This window comes from Mesoplodon densirostris, chromosome 18 (genome assembly GCF_025265405.1).
Source record: "Mesoplodon densirostris isolate mMesDen1 chromosome 18, mMesDen1 primary haplotype, whole genome shotgun sequence".
Classification (NCBI taxonomy): Eukaryota; Metazoa; Chordata; class Mammalia; order Artiodactyla; family Ziphiidae; genus Mesoplodon; species Mesoplodon densirostris.
The window spans coordinates 12,388,163-12,409,159 of NC_082678.1; the positions used below are offsets into that span (position 1 = coordinate 12,388,163).

Consider the following 20,997-nt stretch of genomic DNA (forward strand, 5'->3'; position numbering starts at 1 on the left):
GAAGTATTATATGAAATTACTGTAAAATATATGTATGTTCTTGGGATAGGGATGGTCTTCCTTAGTAAGACACAAAATCCAGAGAAATCCTAAAGAAAAAGACTGATAAATTTAACTGCATAAAAAATGTAAAAATTTATTTATAAAACAACAGAAAGGGTTAAAAACAAGCAATGACTATATAAATATATAGGTAAAATCAAAAATTAATACTCACAATACATAAAGCATTCCTAAAACTCATTTGGGAAAAATATCAAAATTCAGTAGGAACAAATCAGCAAAAAATATGAACAAGCAATTCACAGAAAGTTCAGCAAACACATGAAAAGAAAGTCAACTACATTAGTAAGCAGGGATATGCAAATTTTAAAATGAAATACTTTTCACCATTGGCAAAAATGTAACAGATAGATGATGTCAAATTTAGCGAGAATATGAAGAAATACACATACATGTAAATGATTAGTATAAATTCCTTTTAATGTACAATTAAGCAGTAGCCATCACTATTTTTTAAATGTACCTACCATATGATCCAGCAATTCCATTTACTGTATCTATACTGCCAGAAATACAAGTACACAGAGATATATGATGAGGATGTTAAAAAGCACCACTAGTTGTAATCATGAAAAAACTGTTAGCCTAAATGTCCATTAATAGAGAAATAGTAAATGAATTATGGTTCATCTGTACTGTGGAGTACCATGCAGCAGTTAAAAAAAGAATAAATTTAATTTATTACATGAAAAGAACCCCTACATGTATTACTGAGTGAAAAAAGCAAGATGCAGAACAACACATGCAGAATGATCCCGTTTATATTTAAAAAAAAAAAAAAAAAACAACTTTTTGTCAACATACATACATTAATGTAACTGCACGGAGAAAGATATAAAATGTTACACACCAAGTAACGGTGGTTACCTTTGGGGAGGGGGGTGTGAAAAAGATGTATGTTTTTCCCAAGTGCTTTTTTATTTTTTTAAAACAAAAACACGGAGTGCACGTGTCGCTTGTGTTTAAAAAAAAGAAAAAAGAAAATCCAAATCTTCCCACCCCCATCAAACTTTTATTTAAAAAATTAAAAAAACTAAAAAAGCTCCTTTCAATGTATGAAGTGTATTCTTACCTATCTCTTCTTGAATAGAGACAGGTGTATGAGATTCTCTTTCTCCATTTTCAGGATCATCAGCTGCCTGAGCAGATTCACTCTGGGAAGAATTTAGTTCACTGCTGCTGTTACTGTTTTCCAGATTAGGCTGGGTGGAGGTAGTGGTGGCACTAGTGTTACTGCTGTCACGTGTCTTGCTAGGTTCTTCTAGAAAAATAGAATATCTGATTTTTAGATTGGAAATCACATCAAAAACAACTAATTGTCAGAAAAGACATTTAATTGTTTTAGGGTTGCATTACAAAGCTAGATGTTAAAAAGCGGCTCATGTATGAATAATGCAATGTATGAAAAAAAAATTGTAAACAACACCCTACGACTTGGTTTTTAAGTCGCCCAGTATTAACTCAGGCTCTTATCACCTTCGTGTATAGTACAAAGCAGACAATCTTTCAGAATAATAAAGTGATATAACAATCTCACAAAATTTATGATGTGCCAGATACTGCAGAAGTGATTTTGTGAAGAAAATCCCTCAAAATCTGAAATTTATATTCTTACTTTTCATAAAGTATTCAAACAGTATTTGAAACAGAATTAAACAGAATTATTTATCTCTAAGGTTTTCTGCCTGAATTCTATACCCCCAAATTTAACTAGATGGTAATGCCTAAGTGATTGCTAATTTTAAGACCAATATAATAGTATCACTAAGAGTACAGTTCCTGAAAGTATATCAAAATGAATGCTACCATGAACTGAAAGCCTAGGTCTTTCCTCGGCAGTTCAGAAATCTAGAGCCTCCCTGTGCACTTCATTTTGCCACTATTAAGATACCTTTTAAATCAAGTTCCTAAATTAAAAGTCGTCGACAGTATATCACAAAGGCTATCTGTAATGCATCATGAGCTCCTAATTTTTTTTTTGACTGAAAAAACCAACAACCTGATAGAAAAATGGGAAAAATATATGAACAGTGATGAAAGAAATGAAAATGGCGGGAATTCCCTGGCGGTCCAGTGGTTCAGACTCCGTGCTCTCACTGCCAAGGGCCCCAGTTCAATACCTGGTCAGGGAACTAAAATCTTACAAGCCATGCGATTCAGCCACAAAAAAGAAAAAGAAAAAGAAAAATGGCCTTTAAACATGGAAATATGCTCACTTAATTCAGAGTAAGAGAAATACAAAGTAAAATCGTATAGAGAAACTACCTCTCAGCTACCAGACTGGCCAAAAATCCAAGTCTCACGATACACTCAGGCAGAGAGGCAGTGTGTTAAGAGGTACTGCCACACATTGTTGTAGGACTGTAAAATGGTGCAAACTGGATAAAAGGGAACTGACAATATCTAGAAAAATTACAGATGCATCTACTCTTAACCTAGCAATCCCATGTCCATAAATCTACCCTGAAATACACTGGCAAAAATACTAAATTACTTACTGATATTTACAGAGGTATTCACTGTAGCACTATTTATAATGGCAAAAGACCAGAAAAAACAAAATGCCCATCAATACGTCACTGGCTGAATAAAAGGTGGTACATACAATAAAATATCATGCACCATAACAAGGACTGAGGAAATCATTATACCCACATATTGAAATGATCTCAAGATTAAATATAAAAAGAAAGATGCAGAACAGTACTTAGAGTATGCTAACTTCATATAAGAAAGGGAGAGAGGGCCTCCCTGGTGGCGCAGTGGTTAAGAGTCCGCCTGCCGATGCAGGGGATACGGGTTCGTGCCCCGGTCTGGGAGGATCCCATATGCCGCGGAGCGGCTGGGCCCGTGAGCCATGGCCGCTGAGCCTGCGCATCCGGAGCCTGTGCTCCGCAACGGGAGAGGCCACAACAGTGAGAGGCCCGCATACAGCAAAAAGAAAAAAAAAAAAAAAAAAAGAAAGGGAGAGAAATATGAATTTATGCACATATTTTGCTTTTCTATACGAAAAAAAAAACCAACACTAGAAGAATAACCAAAACTTAATAAAAAATGACTACCTGTAAGGGAAAGGAAGGACATGGTTACCTAGAGAAGGAAGGGATGAAAGTGAAAATTCTCTGAATAGATAATAGTTACAAAGTTTGACTTTGGAATCATGTAAATGTTTTACATTTTTAAAAAATTCAAGTTAGAAATGCAGCCCCTAAAAACTGAAAGAAAACAGCCTAATCGTGTATCAAATTGTTGGCATAACCACACAGAGAAAAAGATTATTTCAAGTGACTTTGGAACACGGAATTTTGACTATACATTCTTATTGGAAATATGGTATAAAGATAAAGAGCTGCAAAAAAATCTTAAATGCGGTTCAGCAGTCTTACCGTGAGCAATAATATTGGTATTATGAAATTATTATGCTATTTAAATCATTTCTTCCTATTACTATTATTAATGCAATCAGGATATTAACAATAATTATAAAAATAATATATATTATTAATGGACATCTATAACAGGATAAAGCAAGTATATAATTAAGTTACTGTTGTTAGGAACTAAGGCATTCAGCATAAAGGAAAAGAGATACAAGTGTAAAAAAAGAAACTAAGTATGCAATCCTCAATCTGAATTTGAAATGTCAACATGAATTGGTTTTTTTCTTTTCCAAAATACCTATTTCCTAACACTACCCAATAAAAAATCCTAGAGGCAGTGAGAGCCCAAGAGCAGTAAATATTCTTGGGCCCAGATGATGGTCTCTAAATATCATTCCCCACAAAAAGGAACCAGGGCTTCTTGCAGGAATTACTGATTCCAGGTCTGGGGTAAGAAATGTATAAGACAAGCCGCATACATCTTATTCTGCCAAAAAGCAAAAAAGCAAAAGAGACTACTGGGGTCATACACAGCAAAAAGGACTCAAAAGCCAACATAAAGGGGCTCCTGAAAATCAATATAACCAAATTAATGACAACTACAACTGACTGAAACAAACTGCATACATAAAGACCCACGAGTTCAGATACTTAAAATGAGAAAATCATGCCCCTCCCCCCAAAGTTCATAACTCAAAAATCACCACTGAAGGTAACTGGACACCAACTCCTGACTCTGAAAATCAGATTTTAACAGAAATAATTAAGCATTTATTTCTGCTCTAATTATATTTCAAGGTATTCAAATAGACTTAGTTAATGAGGGAAAATTCTTTACAAAAGAATTCCAGTTAAAAAAATACTGAAAAAATTATAGAATTAGAAATCATATACTATAACTTCCAAATAGACAGCTGATTTTGAACTCACTGATCAATCTTAGAATTTGTAAAGGTAAAACATACAGACATCATGATGAGCCTTTTGATGCAATATGATGTGAAATACCCAGAACACAGCTTATGAAGTATTCTTGCCAAAAACAGTTGAAAATGAATTTAATCAAGCCTTTAGAACAAATTAAACACTAAGAAGAAGGAAAGAAAATCCTGGATGTGGGATATTCCACAGTAGGATATACTAGGATTCTTTAAAAAGTCAGGGAAGGGGAGAATGCTCTAGATTAAGAGACTCAGTAGATATAAAACCAAATGTCATGTCATGCGGGGATCTTATGTGGAGTTATTTAAAACACAGCCAATGTTTAAAAAAATTTAAGTGAGGAAATTTAAATTGACTGGATAGTAGATGATAGTAAGGAATTGCTGTCAATTTTATTAAAATGATAATGGCACTGTAATTATACAAGAAAATGTCCATATTCTTTAGAAATGTATGTAGGACTGATATAACATGATGTCTGGGATTTGCTTTAAAATACTGCAGTAGGGCTTCCCTGGTGGTGCAGTGGTTGAGAGTCCGCCTGCCGATGCAGGGGACACGGGTTCGTGCCCCGGTCGGGGAAGATCCCACATGCCGCGGAGCGGCTGGGCCCGTGAGCCATGGCCGCTGAGCCTGCGCGTCCGGAGCCTGTGCTCCGCAACGGGAGAGGCCATGACAGTGAGAGGCCCGTGTACCGCAAAAAAAAAAAAAAAAAAAAATACTGCAGTAAGGAAGCAACCCAAATTCACATCATCAGGAAAGGGGATAAAGTGTGGTATAGTTACACAGAGGAGTATTGTAATACAGTTAATGTGAAAGAGCTCCAGCAACATACAACATTATATTAGTAATATAAAGCGAAAAGATTAAGTTCCCCGAAGTTATACTTAACACATACACTTAATAAGATACACTTAACACAACATACTTGTTACACAGTTTAAAACAACCAAAACAGAAATACATAGTTTTTAGCAAACCATGTAGATCAACTCAATGAAGCAACAGTTATGTGGGTTATACATCACTTTGACCTCTAGTATCAATAGTCTTAATTCTACTGGATTTCTGTTATAAAAAGGAAAGAAAATATTAGTGAACACAAGATTCAGGGTGACAATCACTTCAGGTAGGGTAGAAGGATGCAGGCGACGAGAACAGGGAGATGGCTCGATACAGGTGAGTTTCAAAGCAGGACTTAGACGTCTGTTTTGGGTGATAGGTTCCTAGGTGTTTATTTCATTAATAAAGATCATTGCAAACGTGAATGAATAAATGAAGGGGGACTATGCAATGACCAATGATGAGTGCAATTAGCTAAGGATTATGATTTATCTAATAGTGTACACCTGGGGTCAAAGGGGGGCGATTTTTAAAAATTTGAGTCCTCCCCACTCAAAAAAGCAGTTAAAAAAAAAAGAAAAGCATGAGTAAAACTAGTATGACAAAATATTGATGATTTTCTAATCTAAGTGTTAAAATATGGGGGAGGGGTCACTATACTATTCTCTTAACTTTTGTGCATGTTCATAATAAGAAAATTTTACATGAAAGATAGAAATGGCAAACTTAAAATCTGACAGCTGTAAACCAGTAATATAATCAACTAACTCATGTTGGAAAATGCATATATTTGGAAGAAAAGAAGTCTCACATGAATAGCATCAAATTCCTCACTAATCATTCCTTTCACATCTGTAGATCTAGTTTTGAAATGTGCTGTATTCTTAATTTATAACTGTCTAAAAATCATCTTCTCAAATAATGAAACAGTAGATAGACATCCCCTCATTTATGAGCTCAGAATTCAGAGTGCATTTTCTCACAGAAGTATAATAAAAAGTGATTGGGTTCTAGACTAGCCCACAAAAAACTATTTCAGCATACAATACACCCCAAGTATGGTTTTAACCAAGACAATAACTCTGGGATAGGACTTAAGAGATTCCACCTCATCATATCTTAAAATACTTCATAGAAAAATAGGCAATCAATCCCATCCCAAGGTATTTTGATCTTAAAAAAAACTATTACCCCACTGAAAGCAAACTGAATTCAGAATCTATCCATTTAAACTTTCAAGGTGCTAACAAGCTGAGGACTACCATAACTCACAATACATAGCTTTTTTGTTGACTTGTCCCAAGTTAAGTTGTCTTAAGTTTTCCTCCATTTCAGTTGAGAGGAATTGTTCTAGAACTCTTTACATCGTTACTTCATTAGGATTAAGGAAATCTCAAGCATTTGCTTTAAAACACCACAAAGAAGGTATTACCTACCAATAGTCCTCACAGTTCAAATATTCCAGACTAGAAGCTAAAACCAAACACATTTAAAAGAATAAGAAACAAAAGAGTAATATTTAGCTGCAGAACCTCCAAAAGCCATTATCAATCAACTCAATGAGGTAAAAGTAAACGAGAAGCACATCAGTTCAGCATCCAGTATCAACAGCCTCTTACATCCACTTAATTTCCTTATAATAAAATCCATACCTAAAGCAAAGTACTATCTTTTAAGATGTCATTATCCCAAAAAGTTAAGAAACAGGTTAAATTAATATGTTCTTATAGTTCAACTTCACAGATGTTAGACTTTCAATATGTCCATGGAAACACTTTCAAAGCAATTATAAATAGTTATGGAAATAAAGCTGGTTTTATCTACTGCTGCTATTTTCTTAGTCCCAGGCATTAAATCTAGAGGCATAACTTTAATAAAACAAATGCTGTCTGCATTATATGTTTGAATACAAATTCTCAATAGTACATTTGAGGTTAAGATGCTAGAAAGACACATGCCCTGTCTCTCCTTATATACTGAAAAACTGACAATCCGGTACAAAAGTTTCTAATCTAAAATCCAGAACAAAAGTGTAATTCTGAAATTGAGCTATTTGTTAACTAGAAAGAAGTTATACTGAATAATAAACAGTACACTTTCTATAAGGGGTCATTTTTGGAGACATAACCATTTTCATGAACTGAAGTGAAGTGTCTGGAATACAGATGCAGCGGGGGAAAATCTGAGGAACAGATATTCAGAGATTAACTTTTTTAAGTGATGTCTATAAACATTTCCCAAAACATGGCCCAACTTTTCAGTTTAAACTTCAATCTCAGCCACATAAAATCTTTCTGAATCACACCCAATTTGAAATCATGAAATCTGCCCATTTTTCTTATGTTCTCACTCCTTTAGATTTTCAGACCACAGATTTATAATTTTTCCTTTGCATAATGTCATCTATCATAAGAAAATGATAGTGCTCTCTGACGGGACTTGACAAAATAAAGATTGAAATAAATAAATATGCATATCCATATATATGTATACATATGTGTGTATATATTTCTAAAGAAATTCTAAAGTAGATATATTTTGAAAGGGATTTTAAATTCTCGGGTTATTTTTAAGTATCTTTCTATTCCAGAAAAGATATAAAATACAAACGCTAATCAAAAGAAAGTTGCTGTAGTTTAGTAGTATTATTAAAGATAAAGGACATTTCACAAAGATAAAGTTAATTCAACAATATAAAAATTATGTGCACCTAATAACACAGGCTCAAACTATATAATGCAAAAACTAAAAATATTTAAAAGATAAAAAGGCAACCCCACAGTAAATAGAAGTAACTTAGAAGTATCTTGCATATGTTATAAAGCAGAAACTAACACACCATTATAAAGCAATTATACTCCAATAAAGAATATTATCTTGCATAGAGGGAAAAAAAATAGCAAACATATAGATTTCAACAACACAATTAAAACCCTGACCTAGTTGTTCTGTACTGCACCCCAAAACTAAAAATAGATATCCTCTTCAAGTGTATATGAGACAGTTTATCAACATTAACCAAATGCTGGACCACAAGACAAGCCTCAACAAATCTTAAAGGACATAAATCATGTACAGAATGTTCTCTGACTACAGTGTGTTAAACTAGAAATCAATAAAAAAGATAACTAGAAATCTCTAGGACTTCCCTGGTGGCGCAGTGGTTAAGAATCCGCCTGCCAATGCACGGGACATGGGTTCGAGCCCTAGTCCAGGAAGATCCCACACACCGCAGAGCAACTAAGCCCATGTGCCACAACGACTGAGCCTGAGCTCTACAGCCTGGGAGCCACAACTACTGAGCAGCGTGCCACAACTACTGAAGCCCGCGTGCCTAGAGCCTGTGCTCCACAACAAGAGAAGCCCGTGCACCGCAAGGAAGAGTAGCCCCCACTCACCACAACTAGAGAAAGCCGGAACACAGCAATGAAGACCCAAAGCAGCCAAAAATTAATTAAATAATTAATAATTAAAAAAAAGAAAATCTCTGAATGTTTGAGTATTAAACAGTATATTTCTAACTAAGCAATGGGTTAAAAAAAAACACTTCATAATAGAAATTAGAAAGTATTTTAAACTGAATGATAAAGACAAAATAACACATTAAAGTTTGTGAGATGCAGCTACAGCAGTACATAGAGGGAAATTTATAGCCTTGACAACAGACATAGAAAATTAAAAATAATCAAAGCATCCATCTTAAGAAGCTAGAAGAAAAAAATAATAAAGAGGGTATGAGATATATCTATATGTATAACTGATTCATGTTGTTATAAAGCAGAAACTAGTACACCATTGTAAAGCAATTATATTCCAATAAAGATGTTAAAAAAAAAAAAAGAAGAGGGTATGAGAGGGACTTCCCTGGTGGTCCAGTGGTTAGGACTTTGCCTTCCAGTGCAGGGGGTGCAGGTTCAATCCCTGGTCAGGGAGCTAAGATCCCACATGCCTCATGGCCAAAAAACCAAAACATAAAACAGAAGCAATACTGTAACAAATTCAATAAAGACTTTAAAAATGGTCCACAACCAAAAAATAAAATAAAAAATAAAAAGAGGGTATGGGAAACTTCTGGAGGTGATGGATATGTTTATGTCATAGATTGTGGTGATGGTTTCACAGGTATATCTTTATCTCCAAACTCATCAAGTTGTATATATTAAATATGTACAGCTTTTTGTATATCAATTATACCTCAATAGAGTGGTTTTGAAAAAAGACAGGTAAGAAAAATTCACAAAAATGAAAAAAAATAAAAGGAATGAAATAAAAATAAGATAAAAAACGAGAAAAAATATAGAGGACAAACAAAGCCCAAAGTTATTTTTTTAAAGATTCATAAAAATTGTTAATAGTCTTATGAAATGATTAAGAGAAAACAGATAACCAATTTCTCGACTGAAAAAAGAGATCACTACAGATGCTATAAACATTTAAAAAATAGGATGTTATTATGTCAATAAAATTTTAAATTTAAATGAAATGGTAGATTCCTAGAAAAATAAAATTTACTAAAACTGACACAAGAAAACAACAGAAAATATGAGTAGCCTACTATCTACCAAAGAAATGAAATCTACAATTAATAACTTTCCCACAATGAAACTCCAGGACCAGAAGACTTTAGCAAACATTTAAGGAATAAATAACACCAACCCACAGAAACTCTTGCAGACAAAAGGAAAAGTGGGAACTTGTACCAACTCATTTTATGAGGCCAGCATAACCTAGGCATCAAATCCTGACATAGACATTATCACAGAAAGAAAATTGCAAGTCAATCTCATTCATGAAAGTTGACACAAAAATCCTAAACAAAATATTAAAAAATGAAATGCAACAATACATAAGAACAAGAACATATCACAACCAAGTTGTATTTATTCCAGGAGTATGATGAGATTGGGTTAACATTTTTAAAAATATCAATGGAGAAACTTTTGCTTCCAGTCAGGATGGAGTAGAGGGACTGGACTTAGCCCAGCCAGTGAAACAGCCATACACACAGAAAAGATACCACTTGATAGAAAATGAACAAAAGAACTGACAGGCAATTCTCAACAGAAGTTATCCAAATGACTTAATATATAAATATATATATAGGCGCGCGCACGCACGCACGCGCGCACACACACACACACACACACACACGCACGAAAGGTGCTCAACATCCTTAGTCACCAGGGAACTACAAGTTCAAATCACAGTAAGATATCCTTACATTCCTACCAGAATGGCTAAAATAAAGAGGGTGGGGGGAAAGGAAAGAACTATATGACATTCTTATAATACACAGAAAAACTCTTTAAGGATTTCCAATACAGTATTAACTATAATTATTGACTTTTGATAGGATTACCAGTATTTCTTTTCTTGTTTTGCTCATCTAAATTTTCTAATTTGTTTTTCAAAAATATACACGCAGCTCATATAATAAAAAATTTTTTTTCATTTTTAGAAAAGGCAAAAGGAAAGGCATAATAACATTCTTGGTGTGATATAACTTATTTTGAGTATAATTTTAATTTTAAAAAGCTTAAAATATTTACTGGTTAACTTACATTTTCACGTCAAAATATATTGTGACAATGGTTTTCTATTATAACATTATGGTTTGAGATGTTGTTAAAAAAAAACTTACATGACCACATGCAAACATAAAATTAATCTGTTAGTACATACAGAATTGGAATGGTCAAATCATTCAACACTGAGCCATTAGTATGTGAGTACTTAAAACCAAAATATCTGCCACTATGGTCTGGTGATAAAATATAAAAATAAGTCTATTAGACAAAAACAGCTAAATGAACTTTAAAAAGCATGAAGATTATGATGAGTTTCAAGCACTAAATGCAAGAACATCTGTCAAACTCCAAATGTTAGGTGACAACTTAGCAATCAGGGATGGCACTTATGTAAGCAAGCAGCATGAATGAACACATACTTTAAAGTTTTAGGTGACATTCAGCTTTTACTACTAAAGGGAAGGATTTCCCCCCCATTACAGAGGCATTGATACACTGCCCTCTGTACCTGGCACATCCTGGGGGAGCTCAGATGCCACCTTCTTCTCTGCCATGTTGCTGCTATCATGGGTTTCTGAGAGACACCCCACGGGACTCCTCCCTTCAGAGGGACTAGTCTCTTCTGAAGAAGCATTTGTTGTGTTGTCGCCAAGATTTGCTGACACAGAGTTACCTTTATCCCCAACTTCTGTTGGCTCTACAGTAAAATGCACAACAAAACTTTAAAGATATCCTTTAAAATTGCTTTAGGACAAATGGCCACATTCAGTCAACTACTAAAAATGAATGATCACCAAAAAACCTGGCTTCTATTCGATGGCCATTTTGAAGCAATTAGATTCTGGGATAATTCTGCAGCAGGTAATCCAAAGGGTATTTAAGAATATTTGATATATTAAGAATGTTTAAGTAGTTAACATAAAAAGGAATGTATTATATCACATACAAAAGTGTATATTCTGTTATAAAAACAGTGATTTTCACCAACAAATCTTACAGAGAAATGGCACCTTATTAAGAAGTATAAATAGAGATATGGGTATAACATTATAGCAAATCCACCAATATATAAAACTCATTACAATGACTGTACATGTTATAAGGAGGAAGGGTATCCTAATCTCTTCAGAAATGTAAAATTAAATAGCTGTTTGCAATAAAAAAGATTCATTTTCATTTTGCAAGTAAAACTGGAGTTTTCTTAAATAACACTGATGAAATATTTCTTTTTAACCAAATAATGTTTTTACCCTCAGATTTTCCTTGCTCAGGATCATCTGGTGTTTTGTCATCACTGTCTTTTTCAAGACTCTGGTCTTCAAACTCCTCTCTGCTTTTCTCAGCATCTTTGGAGTTATTATTCTCAGTCTCATTCTTCTCCTTTTCTATTTCTTCTGGACTTTTAACAATATCAATGTCTCCTTTTTTGGCTCTTATAGTTTCCAAAATTTCTTCTGTAATAATACAAATAAAAATTATGTTTCCATATATACCAAGTATAAAAGTACTACAAATGCCACTTAAGAGTTTCAATACAAGTTATTAAAGATAAATTTGCTAAAAGCATTAAGAACTATGAAATAAGGATCAAGATTACCAGTAACATTTTGATGTTTAGAGAACTCAATCGATTTGGTTATCTTCACTTCTAGAAAATACATGCTAATATAGGCTCTAATTTCTTTTTTAAAAAAGAAAGAAAAATTAGTCTATCTTTTAAAATTGAGATTGATATAGATTACTGTGATATCCTCTGCCATAGGAGAAAACCTGTTAAGCTGACACAGACCCACAGTCTGGGCAGTGTGGTACAGTAACAAAAACCTAGAGACCCAGGACCTAGCACAGATCTGACCTGAATTAACTACGTGAGCCTGGGGGTAGGCTACTAAATCTTCAGGCCTCCACTGTAAAATGAGAAAACAGAGCCCCATTTGGAAACATTTCTTTCTGAAGTCCCATAACTTTCTGCAAGTCACTAAACCCCTAATGGCTCTAATTTTCTTTCAACTTGGGTGGAGTGATACTACAGCACGGGTGCAGACCACAAGTTATATCAGCATAGACTCCTGTATATTAATAATATTCTTTGGGTTATGATCGAATACTATCATTTTTACTTTGTTGCTCAAATCGGTCCAGCTTTTGGCCATTGGGAGCTTTTCCGGCTAAGTCCTGTATCCTTTAAACACATGAGTCCTATATCCTTTAAACACACTTCCTTCCCTCCTTCCTTCCTTCTGTGCTTCCTTACTTTCCAGCACTGCAAGATATTCCAGACTCACCTTGTATTTTCTCTGCCCCAGCCCTAGAATTCTCAAGGAGTCTTGATTCTTTTTTTAATTGGAGAATGAGATTTTTTTTTTTTTTCCGGTACGCGGGCCTCTCACTGCTGTGGCCTCTCCCGCTGCGGAGCACAGGCTCAGGATGCACAGGCTCAGCGGCCATGGCTCACGAGCCCAGCCGCTCTGCAGCACGTGGGATCTTCCCGGACCGGGGCACGAACCCGCATCCCCTGCATCGGCAGGCGGACTCCCAACCACTGCGCCACCAGGGAACCCCTGGAGAATGAGATTTAGAAGTCGTGATCTGGGGCTTCCCTGGTGGCACAGTGGTTGAGAATCTGCCTGCTAATGCAGGGGACACGGGTTCAAGCCCTGGTCTGGGAGGATCCCACGTGCTGCAGAGCAACTAGGCCCGTGAGCCACAACTACTGAGCCTGTGCGTCTGGAGCCTGTGCTCTGCAACAGAGAGGCCGCGATAGTGAGATGCCCACGCACCGCGATGAAGAGTGGCCCCCGCTTGCCGCAACTAGAGAAAGCCCTCGCACAGAAACGAAGACGCAACACAGCAAAAATTAATTAATTAATTAATAAACTCCTACCCCCAACATCTTAAAAAGAAAAGAAGTCGTGATCTGGGCACTATGTGTACTTGGTACTACTGGGGCACCAACAGACCTAGAAAATGTATATATGTACACTAACCTACGTATATATATATGTATATATACATCTTTATTGTTTCTGTATCTATCTGTGTGTGGCAGGGGGTACGTGTGTGGTTCATTCAAGCACTGCTCTCTTGTTTTTTTGTAACTTCTCTGACAGAAGTTCTGTTTTCATTACAACATATTTATTTGGTCAATCCTGTTATACACAGTAAACCAGTTTCAGAATTGCTAAACTGTACTCTCATGAGAAATAAATCTACCAACTAGAGTACAACGTTTGTAAACAAGAAGAAACATCTTTAATGCCAATGCCATGCACCCATGGTACTTCTTTATGGATTTTTTAATTTCCTTGTTTACATTTCCTTTCTTTAAATGTTCTCTACCTTCACTTTCATCAATATTTCCTAAATTGTAGGTTTCCTAGGATTAGAAAAACCTTGTAAAGTCATCACTGAAAAACACTGACCTCTCTGGTAAAGTGATTAAATTGAGGCAGTTGGAGTTAATTCCTTACTCTCGCTCACCTTCTCTACTCCTAATTCCTGTAAGAGTTCTAAGTCAATGATTATATGAACATCTAAGGACATGTGTAGGACAACAATTTCAAACAGAGGAATCCTAATTGGTATATTTTCTGTCTTCTTCGTCATCCAAGTCACCCCAGATCCTTTTTTACATCGTTTCCTTATATCCTTTTACCTATCTATACATCTATACTGTTTTCAGTTCCTATTTCCCCAAGCTGCATTTACTCTTGCTAAGTACACTAAACCTATCAATGGAAGTATCTCAATCACTCTTTTTTTTTTTTTTTTTTTTTTTTCTTTTTGCGGTATGCGGGCCTCTCTCTGTTGTGGCCTCTCCCGTTGCGGAGCACAGGCTCCGGACGCGCAGGCCCAGCGGCCATGGCTCACGGGCCCAGCCGCTCCGCGGCATATGGGATCCTCCCATACCGGGGCACGAACCCGTATCCCCTGCATCGGCAGGCGGACTCTCAACCACTGCGCCACCAGGGAGGCCCCTCAATCACTCTTTTTTAAAGAACTTTTTATTTAGAAAAAGAAAATTTATAAACCAATTACTTGCTTTTCTTAGAGCCATATTATTTCTTACTTTCAAACATAGCTCCCCGCTGATCTTCAACTGCCAGCTTTTCCAAACCAAAATGTTACACATTCATCCCAACTTCCCTCATGCCATTTAATGGGGATTAAACTTTTTTTTTAAACCTACAAATTAGATCATCTAAATTAGATAAAAAGCACAGGTAGGATGATCAAAGATCTCTGATTTTCTATAAAGGTTCTAATTTCAAATATTCTATCTTGTTGCCTACTCTATCAAGTATACAAATATTTGTCAGTCTATATGTCCGTATTTTCAGTTCAAAACCTATGGCACTCATAGCCGTAAGAAAAATAGACCAAAAAGGTCAGGGGGAGAAAAAAACATTAAGGGATGAAAGAAAAAATAATCAATTTAGGTTGTATCTGATCTGTAATAAATATGCATATTCTATAAACATGTATATTCTATACTCTGCAGGAATATTTCAAAATTAAACAGAAAGAATTAACCTACCAAACTTTAAAAACCATCTCCTCTCAGAAAAATGTATTCCAAAAATAAACTTCCTTCAAATTAAAAGTTTATTAGAAAAAAAGCAAAGAGTAAATTTTAAAGGAATACCATTTCTCATAATTAAAACTAGGACTCCCTAAAAGGTTTATTAATAAAATTCTTGAATTAAAGAAACAAACAAATATAATTTGGGGAATCTCAGTAATGAGCAAGGCAAGGTACAAAACACTAAAATGCATAGGATCCCTAATTTATGTTAGGATGAACAAGGTTCTCCTGAGAAAATGAAATATAGAGAATTAAAATAAAATAACCATACTTGAAAATTTTAATATATTTTCATATTTTGTAGTGATTTCATACCAAGAAATGTAACAAAAAGTAAAATAAGAAAATTTTCCTCTCACCATTAGCTGCCGCCAGAAAGGATTTATTACTGCCCCGAGCCTTATTGGTCAGGTCTTCAGTTATGTCCATGTGCCGGTGGATTTCTTCACGCATTTCTTCTAGAACTTTGCAGAGTTCTGCTTCCCAGTAATCTTTGTCTAGACAGTCAATTAATTCTGCAAGCTGGACCTTTGTGCTGTAGTACCAAATTTTCTTTTCATTTTCATTTTCTGTATCTTCTTCTCTGTTTAAAAAAAGCACAAAAACACTGTGATGTTAGACAAAATGGCACTTACCTGACAATTTTATCTATCCAGTGGAAGTTAAAACACACAAAGATTGTGCGCTAAAGCTCAGTATATTTGCTCATAAGAGATCCTGTCAAGTTTCATTCAAACTCAAGGTACTCATTTTATTTGAACCTCTAATTATTTTGATTTCCTAGCCCATAGCAGCTTAGGATAAAATAATTTGCTTGTAGTAGTGGCAAGAGAGGAATTCGTATAGCAGCAAAGAAAGATATCTAAAAACATGACATGCAGAAACAGGACCTTAAAATTCAGAGCGTGTGAGTACTTGGTGGAGGACAGTCTTGGTTACACTTCAATCAACTTTAAGCTCATCACTGTAACAATACGAGGAGCAGAACTTTAACCAAAAATATTTAAACTATGTTCAGTACTTGGCAGGTACAGAGCAGGTTCACATTACAGTATAGTTTAGAAACATTTCCATCCAAATGGTGTAAATGCTCTGCTAAATTCTGGTCCCTGAAGGAGTCATCTCAATCGAGTAACAATGCCTCATCTCTCTTTCTTAATGGACAATCAAAGCTCAAACTGGAAAGAAGAAGAGCACAGCAGCTTCTTTTCCTGCTTAAATCTCTCTGAAGATGCCAGTCACTTGTAATGGAGGTGGAGACTTCAACACTAGTAACTAAAAACACAAGGCAAATTAATGTCTAGGACCAGACTTCGAGAAACATATGTGACTCAGTTCTTCTCACATTCAGAAGAATTCAGGAGTGTGTGTGAGGTACCTAACAAGAAAGAGTCTAACATTCCTGTCTGCTCAAAGGCAAACTCACGAAGCTGAAAGAAGAGCACCTTAAGAAAGATATGGCTTTAAATGAGATATGTGAACGTGGACAAGACACAACTCCTCTGAGCCTCTGAGACATTTTATTCATCCCACTGGTAAAATGGGGATAACTACCTGTCTTGAGGGACCCTGTAAGATATTATAAGGTAAATAAAGGTATTATAATAAAGCATCTATCATAGTGTCTGGAAAACATCATTAGTGATCAATAAATAGAAAATATTATTGTTACTAGTAAGATAGTAAATAAATTAAAATGTAGCAGAATTCCAGGAATGAGACATTCAATAATTCTGAAGAAGGGATATATTAAATCATGGATAAATAAAAAGATATCAAAATTATCAAACATTTTAAAGAAAAAGAGAGTAATAAAGGGTCCCTGTTTTCCCTCTTTCAAATCAGCATCTGCTGACATATGATATTAATATATTTCTGTTAGAAGCTTTTTACAAAAATTTCTGAAAATCATTTTTTTTAAGCTACTCTAGATTTCACTCTACAGTGGGTATTTCTACTGACTTTTTATGACTGAGTGGTAACAATGGTCTACTCCAATTTAAAACGTTAAAGATGTCAGAATCCTCTAAATAAAAAGATTAATAGGGGGCTTCCCTGGTGGCGCAGTGGTTAAGAATCCGCCTGCCAATGCAGGGGACATGAGTTCGAGCCCTGGTCTGGGAAGATCCCAAATGCCGTGGAGTGGCTGAGCCCGTGTGCCACAAGTACTGAGCCTGCATTCTAGAGCCCGCGAGCCACAACTACTGAGCCCATGTACCACAATTACTGAAGCCTGTGCACCTAGAGCCTGGGCTCTGCAACAAGAGAAGCCACCGCAATGAGAAGCCCACGCACCGCGACGAAGAGTAGCCTGCGCTCGCCGCAACTAGAGAAAGCCGCACGCAGCAACAAAGACCCAATGCAGCCAAAAATAAATAATAAATAAATAAAAAGTACATAGTGAGCTTTGACGGAGCACAAGAGTTACAGGCCAGCCTAATTCTTTGTTTTCTAAGATTTCAATCTTAAGGATTTTTCCTCTGTTTAAAGATATCAAATTCTTTCCTTGTTTGCTTTTTTCCTCTTGATTCAGAAATATCTACAAATTTCAATGGAACAAGAAAAACATTCTACATAAAAACGTTTTTTGGGTAGAAAACAATTTATACGCATAAGATTTCTACATGAAAGTGAGATGCTATGGGAACAAATTTAATTAAATGGACATTCTGTCCAATTTTTCAAGCAACTCACAGGCTACTGAAAGCATCCTTATCGGTCGACTGACTTAGCCCATGCTGGCATCTGCATCATTTCCATCTTAACAGAGAACACTTAATCTTAATTTTAATCTTAATTTCCATCTTAACAGAGAATTCACAACTTCATATGGTGGTGGGCCATTCTAGATTGGAACTGCTCTGTTAGAAAGTTTTTTCCTTTTAAGAGATGACACACACCTAGTGTTTCCACCAATCCATCCTGATTCTGCCTGCTAGAATTCTCTGAAATAAACCTAACACCTCCTCCACACACAGTCCTTCAACTCTTTCACAACATCTATAATTTTACCCCTTTTTTTTCTTTTCAGGCCAAACATGCTCAAATACTTTATTCCTCATACAGCATGTTTTCCAGTCGTCACTACTCTGATATTCTTCCCCTAAATGTACAGTTTTGTCAATGTCCCTCTAAAAACAGCTCTATTTGGGGACTTCCCTGGTGGTCCAGTGGTTAAGAATCCTCCTTCCAATGCAAGGGACACAGGTTCAATCCCTGGTTGGGGAACTAAGATTCCACATGAAGCGGGCAACTATGCCCGCGCCCACAACTACTGAGCCCGCATGCCGCAACTACAGAGCCCATGCACTCTGGAGCCTGCATGCCACAACTAGAGAGAAGCCCACAAGAAGCAACGAAAGATCCCACATGCCGCAACTAAGACCCGATGCAGCCAAAAATATATATTAAAAAAAAAGTAAAAATAGCTCTATTTTTTATTCTGCTCATCAAAGATAATACTCAACAATGACCTTTTTTTTCTTCTTGAAGCTACAGAAGGATAAATTCATCAAAAGCATAAAGCAGCAAAACTGAGTGAACAATAACAGCTAATGCTTTCAAAGAAGTTTTAATATTGATATACTTGGGCACATTTACACAGTTTATATAACCAAGATTATTTGTTCTAATTGTAAAAGTGACAACTGCTTTCTTAGATGACTATACATCACTTTGTAAGTACCTTTGTTTATGGGGTTAGAATTTGGTTTCTACAGAAGCTCTGTCTCCACAACGTTCCTTCTGCACACCCAAACTGGCCTGGCTTCCCTGAAGTCACTGCTCAGCTCAAGGAGTTGACAGGGTGGCAGGGGAGGACAGAATGGAATGAAAATATGGGCCAAAAATACAATTAACAGCAAACTTACAGATTATATGCCTACATTTTAAAGTCTGTTTGGCTTTTACTTAGGCAAGATAAGTAAGAGGTTAATGACTAACAGTACGTTTTGAGTTTCATTTCTAAACAAACCCACAGAAACTAAGAGTGAGGAACGCTAGTGTGGTGGGTTGACAGAAAGGTATGTCCACCTGAAACCACAGAATGTGACTTTTTTTGGAAATACGGTCTTTGCAGATATAATTAGCTAAGGATCTTGAGATGAAATCATTCTGGATTTAGGGTGAGCCCTAAATCAAATGACTGCTATCCTTACAAAAGGAGGAGAGGATTCAAAGAGACACGTGGAGAAGGTGATGTGAAGGTGGAAGCAGAGATTCGAGTCATGTGCCTTTACCTATGAGCCAGGAGACGCCAAGGAAGGCCAGCAACCACCAGAAGCCAGGAGACAGGCATGGAACAGAGTCTCTCTGAGCCTCCAGAAAGAAACAATCCTGCTGACACTGGTTTCAAACTTCTAGCTGCCAGAATCGTGAGAGAATAAACTCCTGTTGCTTTAAACAACTCATTTTATGGTCAATTTGTTATGGCAGCCCTAGGAAACTAAAACAGATTTTGATTTCATGCTTTTTTTTTTAAATGATTTAATTTTTTAACTTATTTTTTTGGCTGCATTGGGTCTTTGTTGCTGCACATGGGCTTTCTCTAGTTGTGGCGAGCGGGGGCTACTCTTCATTGTGGTGCACGGGCTTCTCACTACAGTGGCTTCTCTTTGTTGCAGAGCATGGGCTCTAGGCACGCGGGCTTCAGTAGCTGTGGCTTGCGGGCTCTAGAGCGCAGGCTCAGTAGTTGTGGCATGAGGGCTTCAGTAGTTGTGGCACACGGGCTCAGTAGTTGTGGCTCGCGGGCTCTAGAGCACAAGCTCAGTAGTTGTGGCATGCAGGCTTCGTAGTTGTGGTCCACGGGCTCTAGAGCACGGGTTCAGTAGTTGTGGCACGCGGGCTCAGCAGCTGTGGCTCACGGGCTCTAGAGTGCAAGCTCAGTAGTTGTGGCATGCAGGCTTCGTAGTTGTGGTCCAAGGGCTCTAGAGTGCGGGCTCAATAGTTGTGGCACGCAGGCTCAGCAGTTGTGGCTCGTGGGCTCTAGAGCGCGGGCTCAGTAGTTGTGGCATGCAGGCTTCAGTAGTTGTGGCACGTGGGCTCTAGAGCACAAGCTCAGTAGTTGTGGCATGCAGGCTTCGTTTGTGGTCCACGGGCTCTAGAGCACGGGTTCAGTAGTTGTGGCACGCGGGCTCAGCAGCTGTGGCTCACGGGCTCTAGAGTGCAAGCTCAGTAGTTGTGGCATGCAGGCTTCGTAGTTGTGGTCCAAGGGCTCTAGAGCGCGGGCTCAATAGTTGTGGCACGCAGGCTCAGCAGTTGTGGCTCACGGGCTCTAGAGCACAGGCTCAGTAGTTGTGGCATGCAGGCTTCAGTAGTTGTGGCACGCAGGCTCAGCAGTTGTGGCTCGTGGGCTCTAGAGCGCGGGCTCAGTAGTTGTGGCATGCAGGCTTCAGTAGTTGTGGCACGTGGGCTCTAGAGCACGGGCTCAGTAGTTGTGGCATGCGGGCTTCAGTAGTTGTGGCACACGGGCTCAGCAGTTGTAGCTCGCAGGCTCTAGAGCGCGAACTCAGTAGCTGTGGCATGCGGGCTTCATAGCTGTGGCACAAGGGCTCAGTAGTTGTGGCTCGCAGGCTCTAGAGCGCAGGCTCAGTAGTTGTGGCATGCAGCCTTCAGTAGCTGTGGCACACAGGCTCAGTAGTTGTGGCTTGTGGGCTCT

The 20,997-nt window shown here is 37.1% G+C and overlaps 1 protein-coding gene across 14 annotated transcripts in view; it reads right to left on the bottom strand.

Annotated features, from left to right (window-relative positions):
- BPTF (bromodomain PHD finger transcription factor) overlaps positions 1-20,997 on the bottom strand; it is a 144,352-nt gene that overhangs the window by 78,687 nt on the left and 44,668 nt on the right. For 8 of the 14 annotated variants that reach the window (XM_060080488.1, XM_060080484.1, XM_060080480.1 and 5 more), the window contains exons 3-6: positions 15,701-15,924; positions 12,007-12,210; positions 11,265-11,453; positions 1,136-1,324 (exon numbers count right to left, since the gene is read on the bottom strand). In XM_060080488.1, coding sequence (XP_059936471.1) covers positions 1,136-1,324; positions 11,265-11,453; positions 12,007-12,210; positions 15,701-15,924 — 806 coding nt within the window. The remainder of the gene's footprint in view (positions 1-1,135; positions 1,325-11,264; positions 11,454-12,006; positions 12,211-15,700; positions 15,925-20,997) is intronic. The other 6 variants (XM_060080489.1, XM_060080487.1, XM_060080485.1 and 3 more) reach the window with 4 other exon arrangements.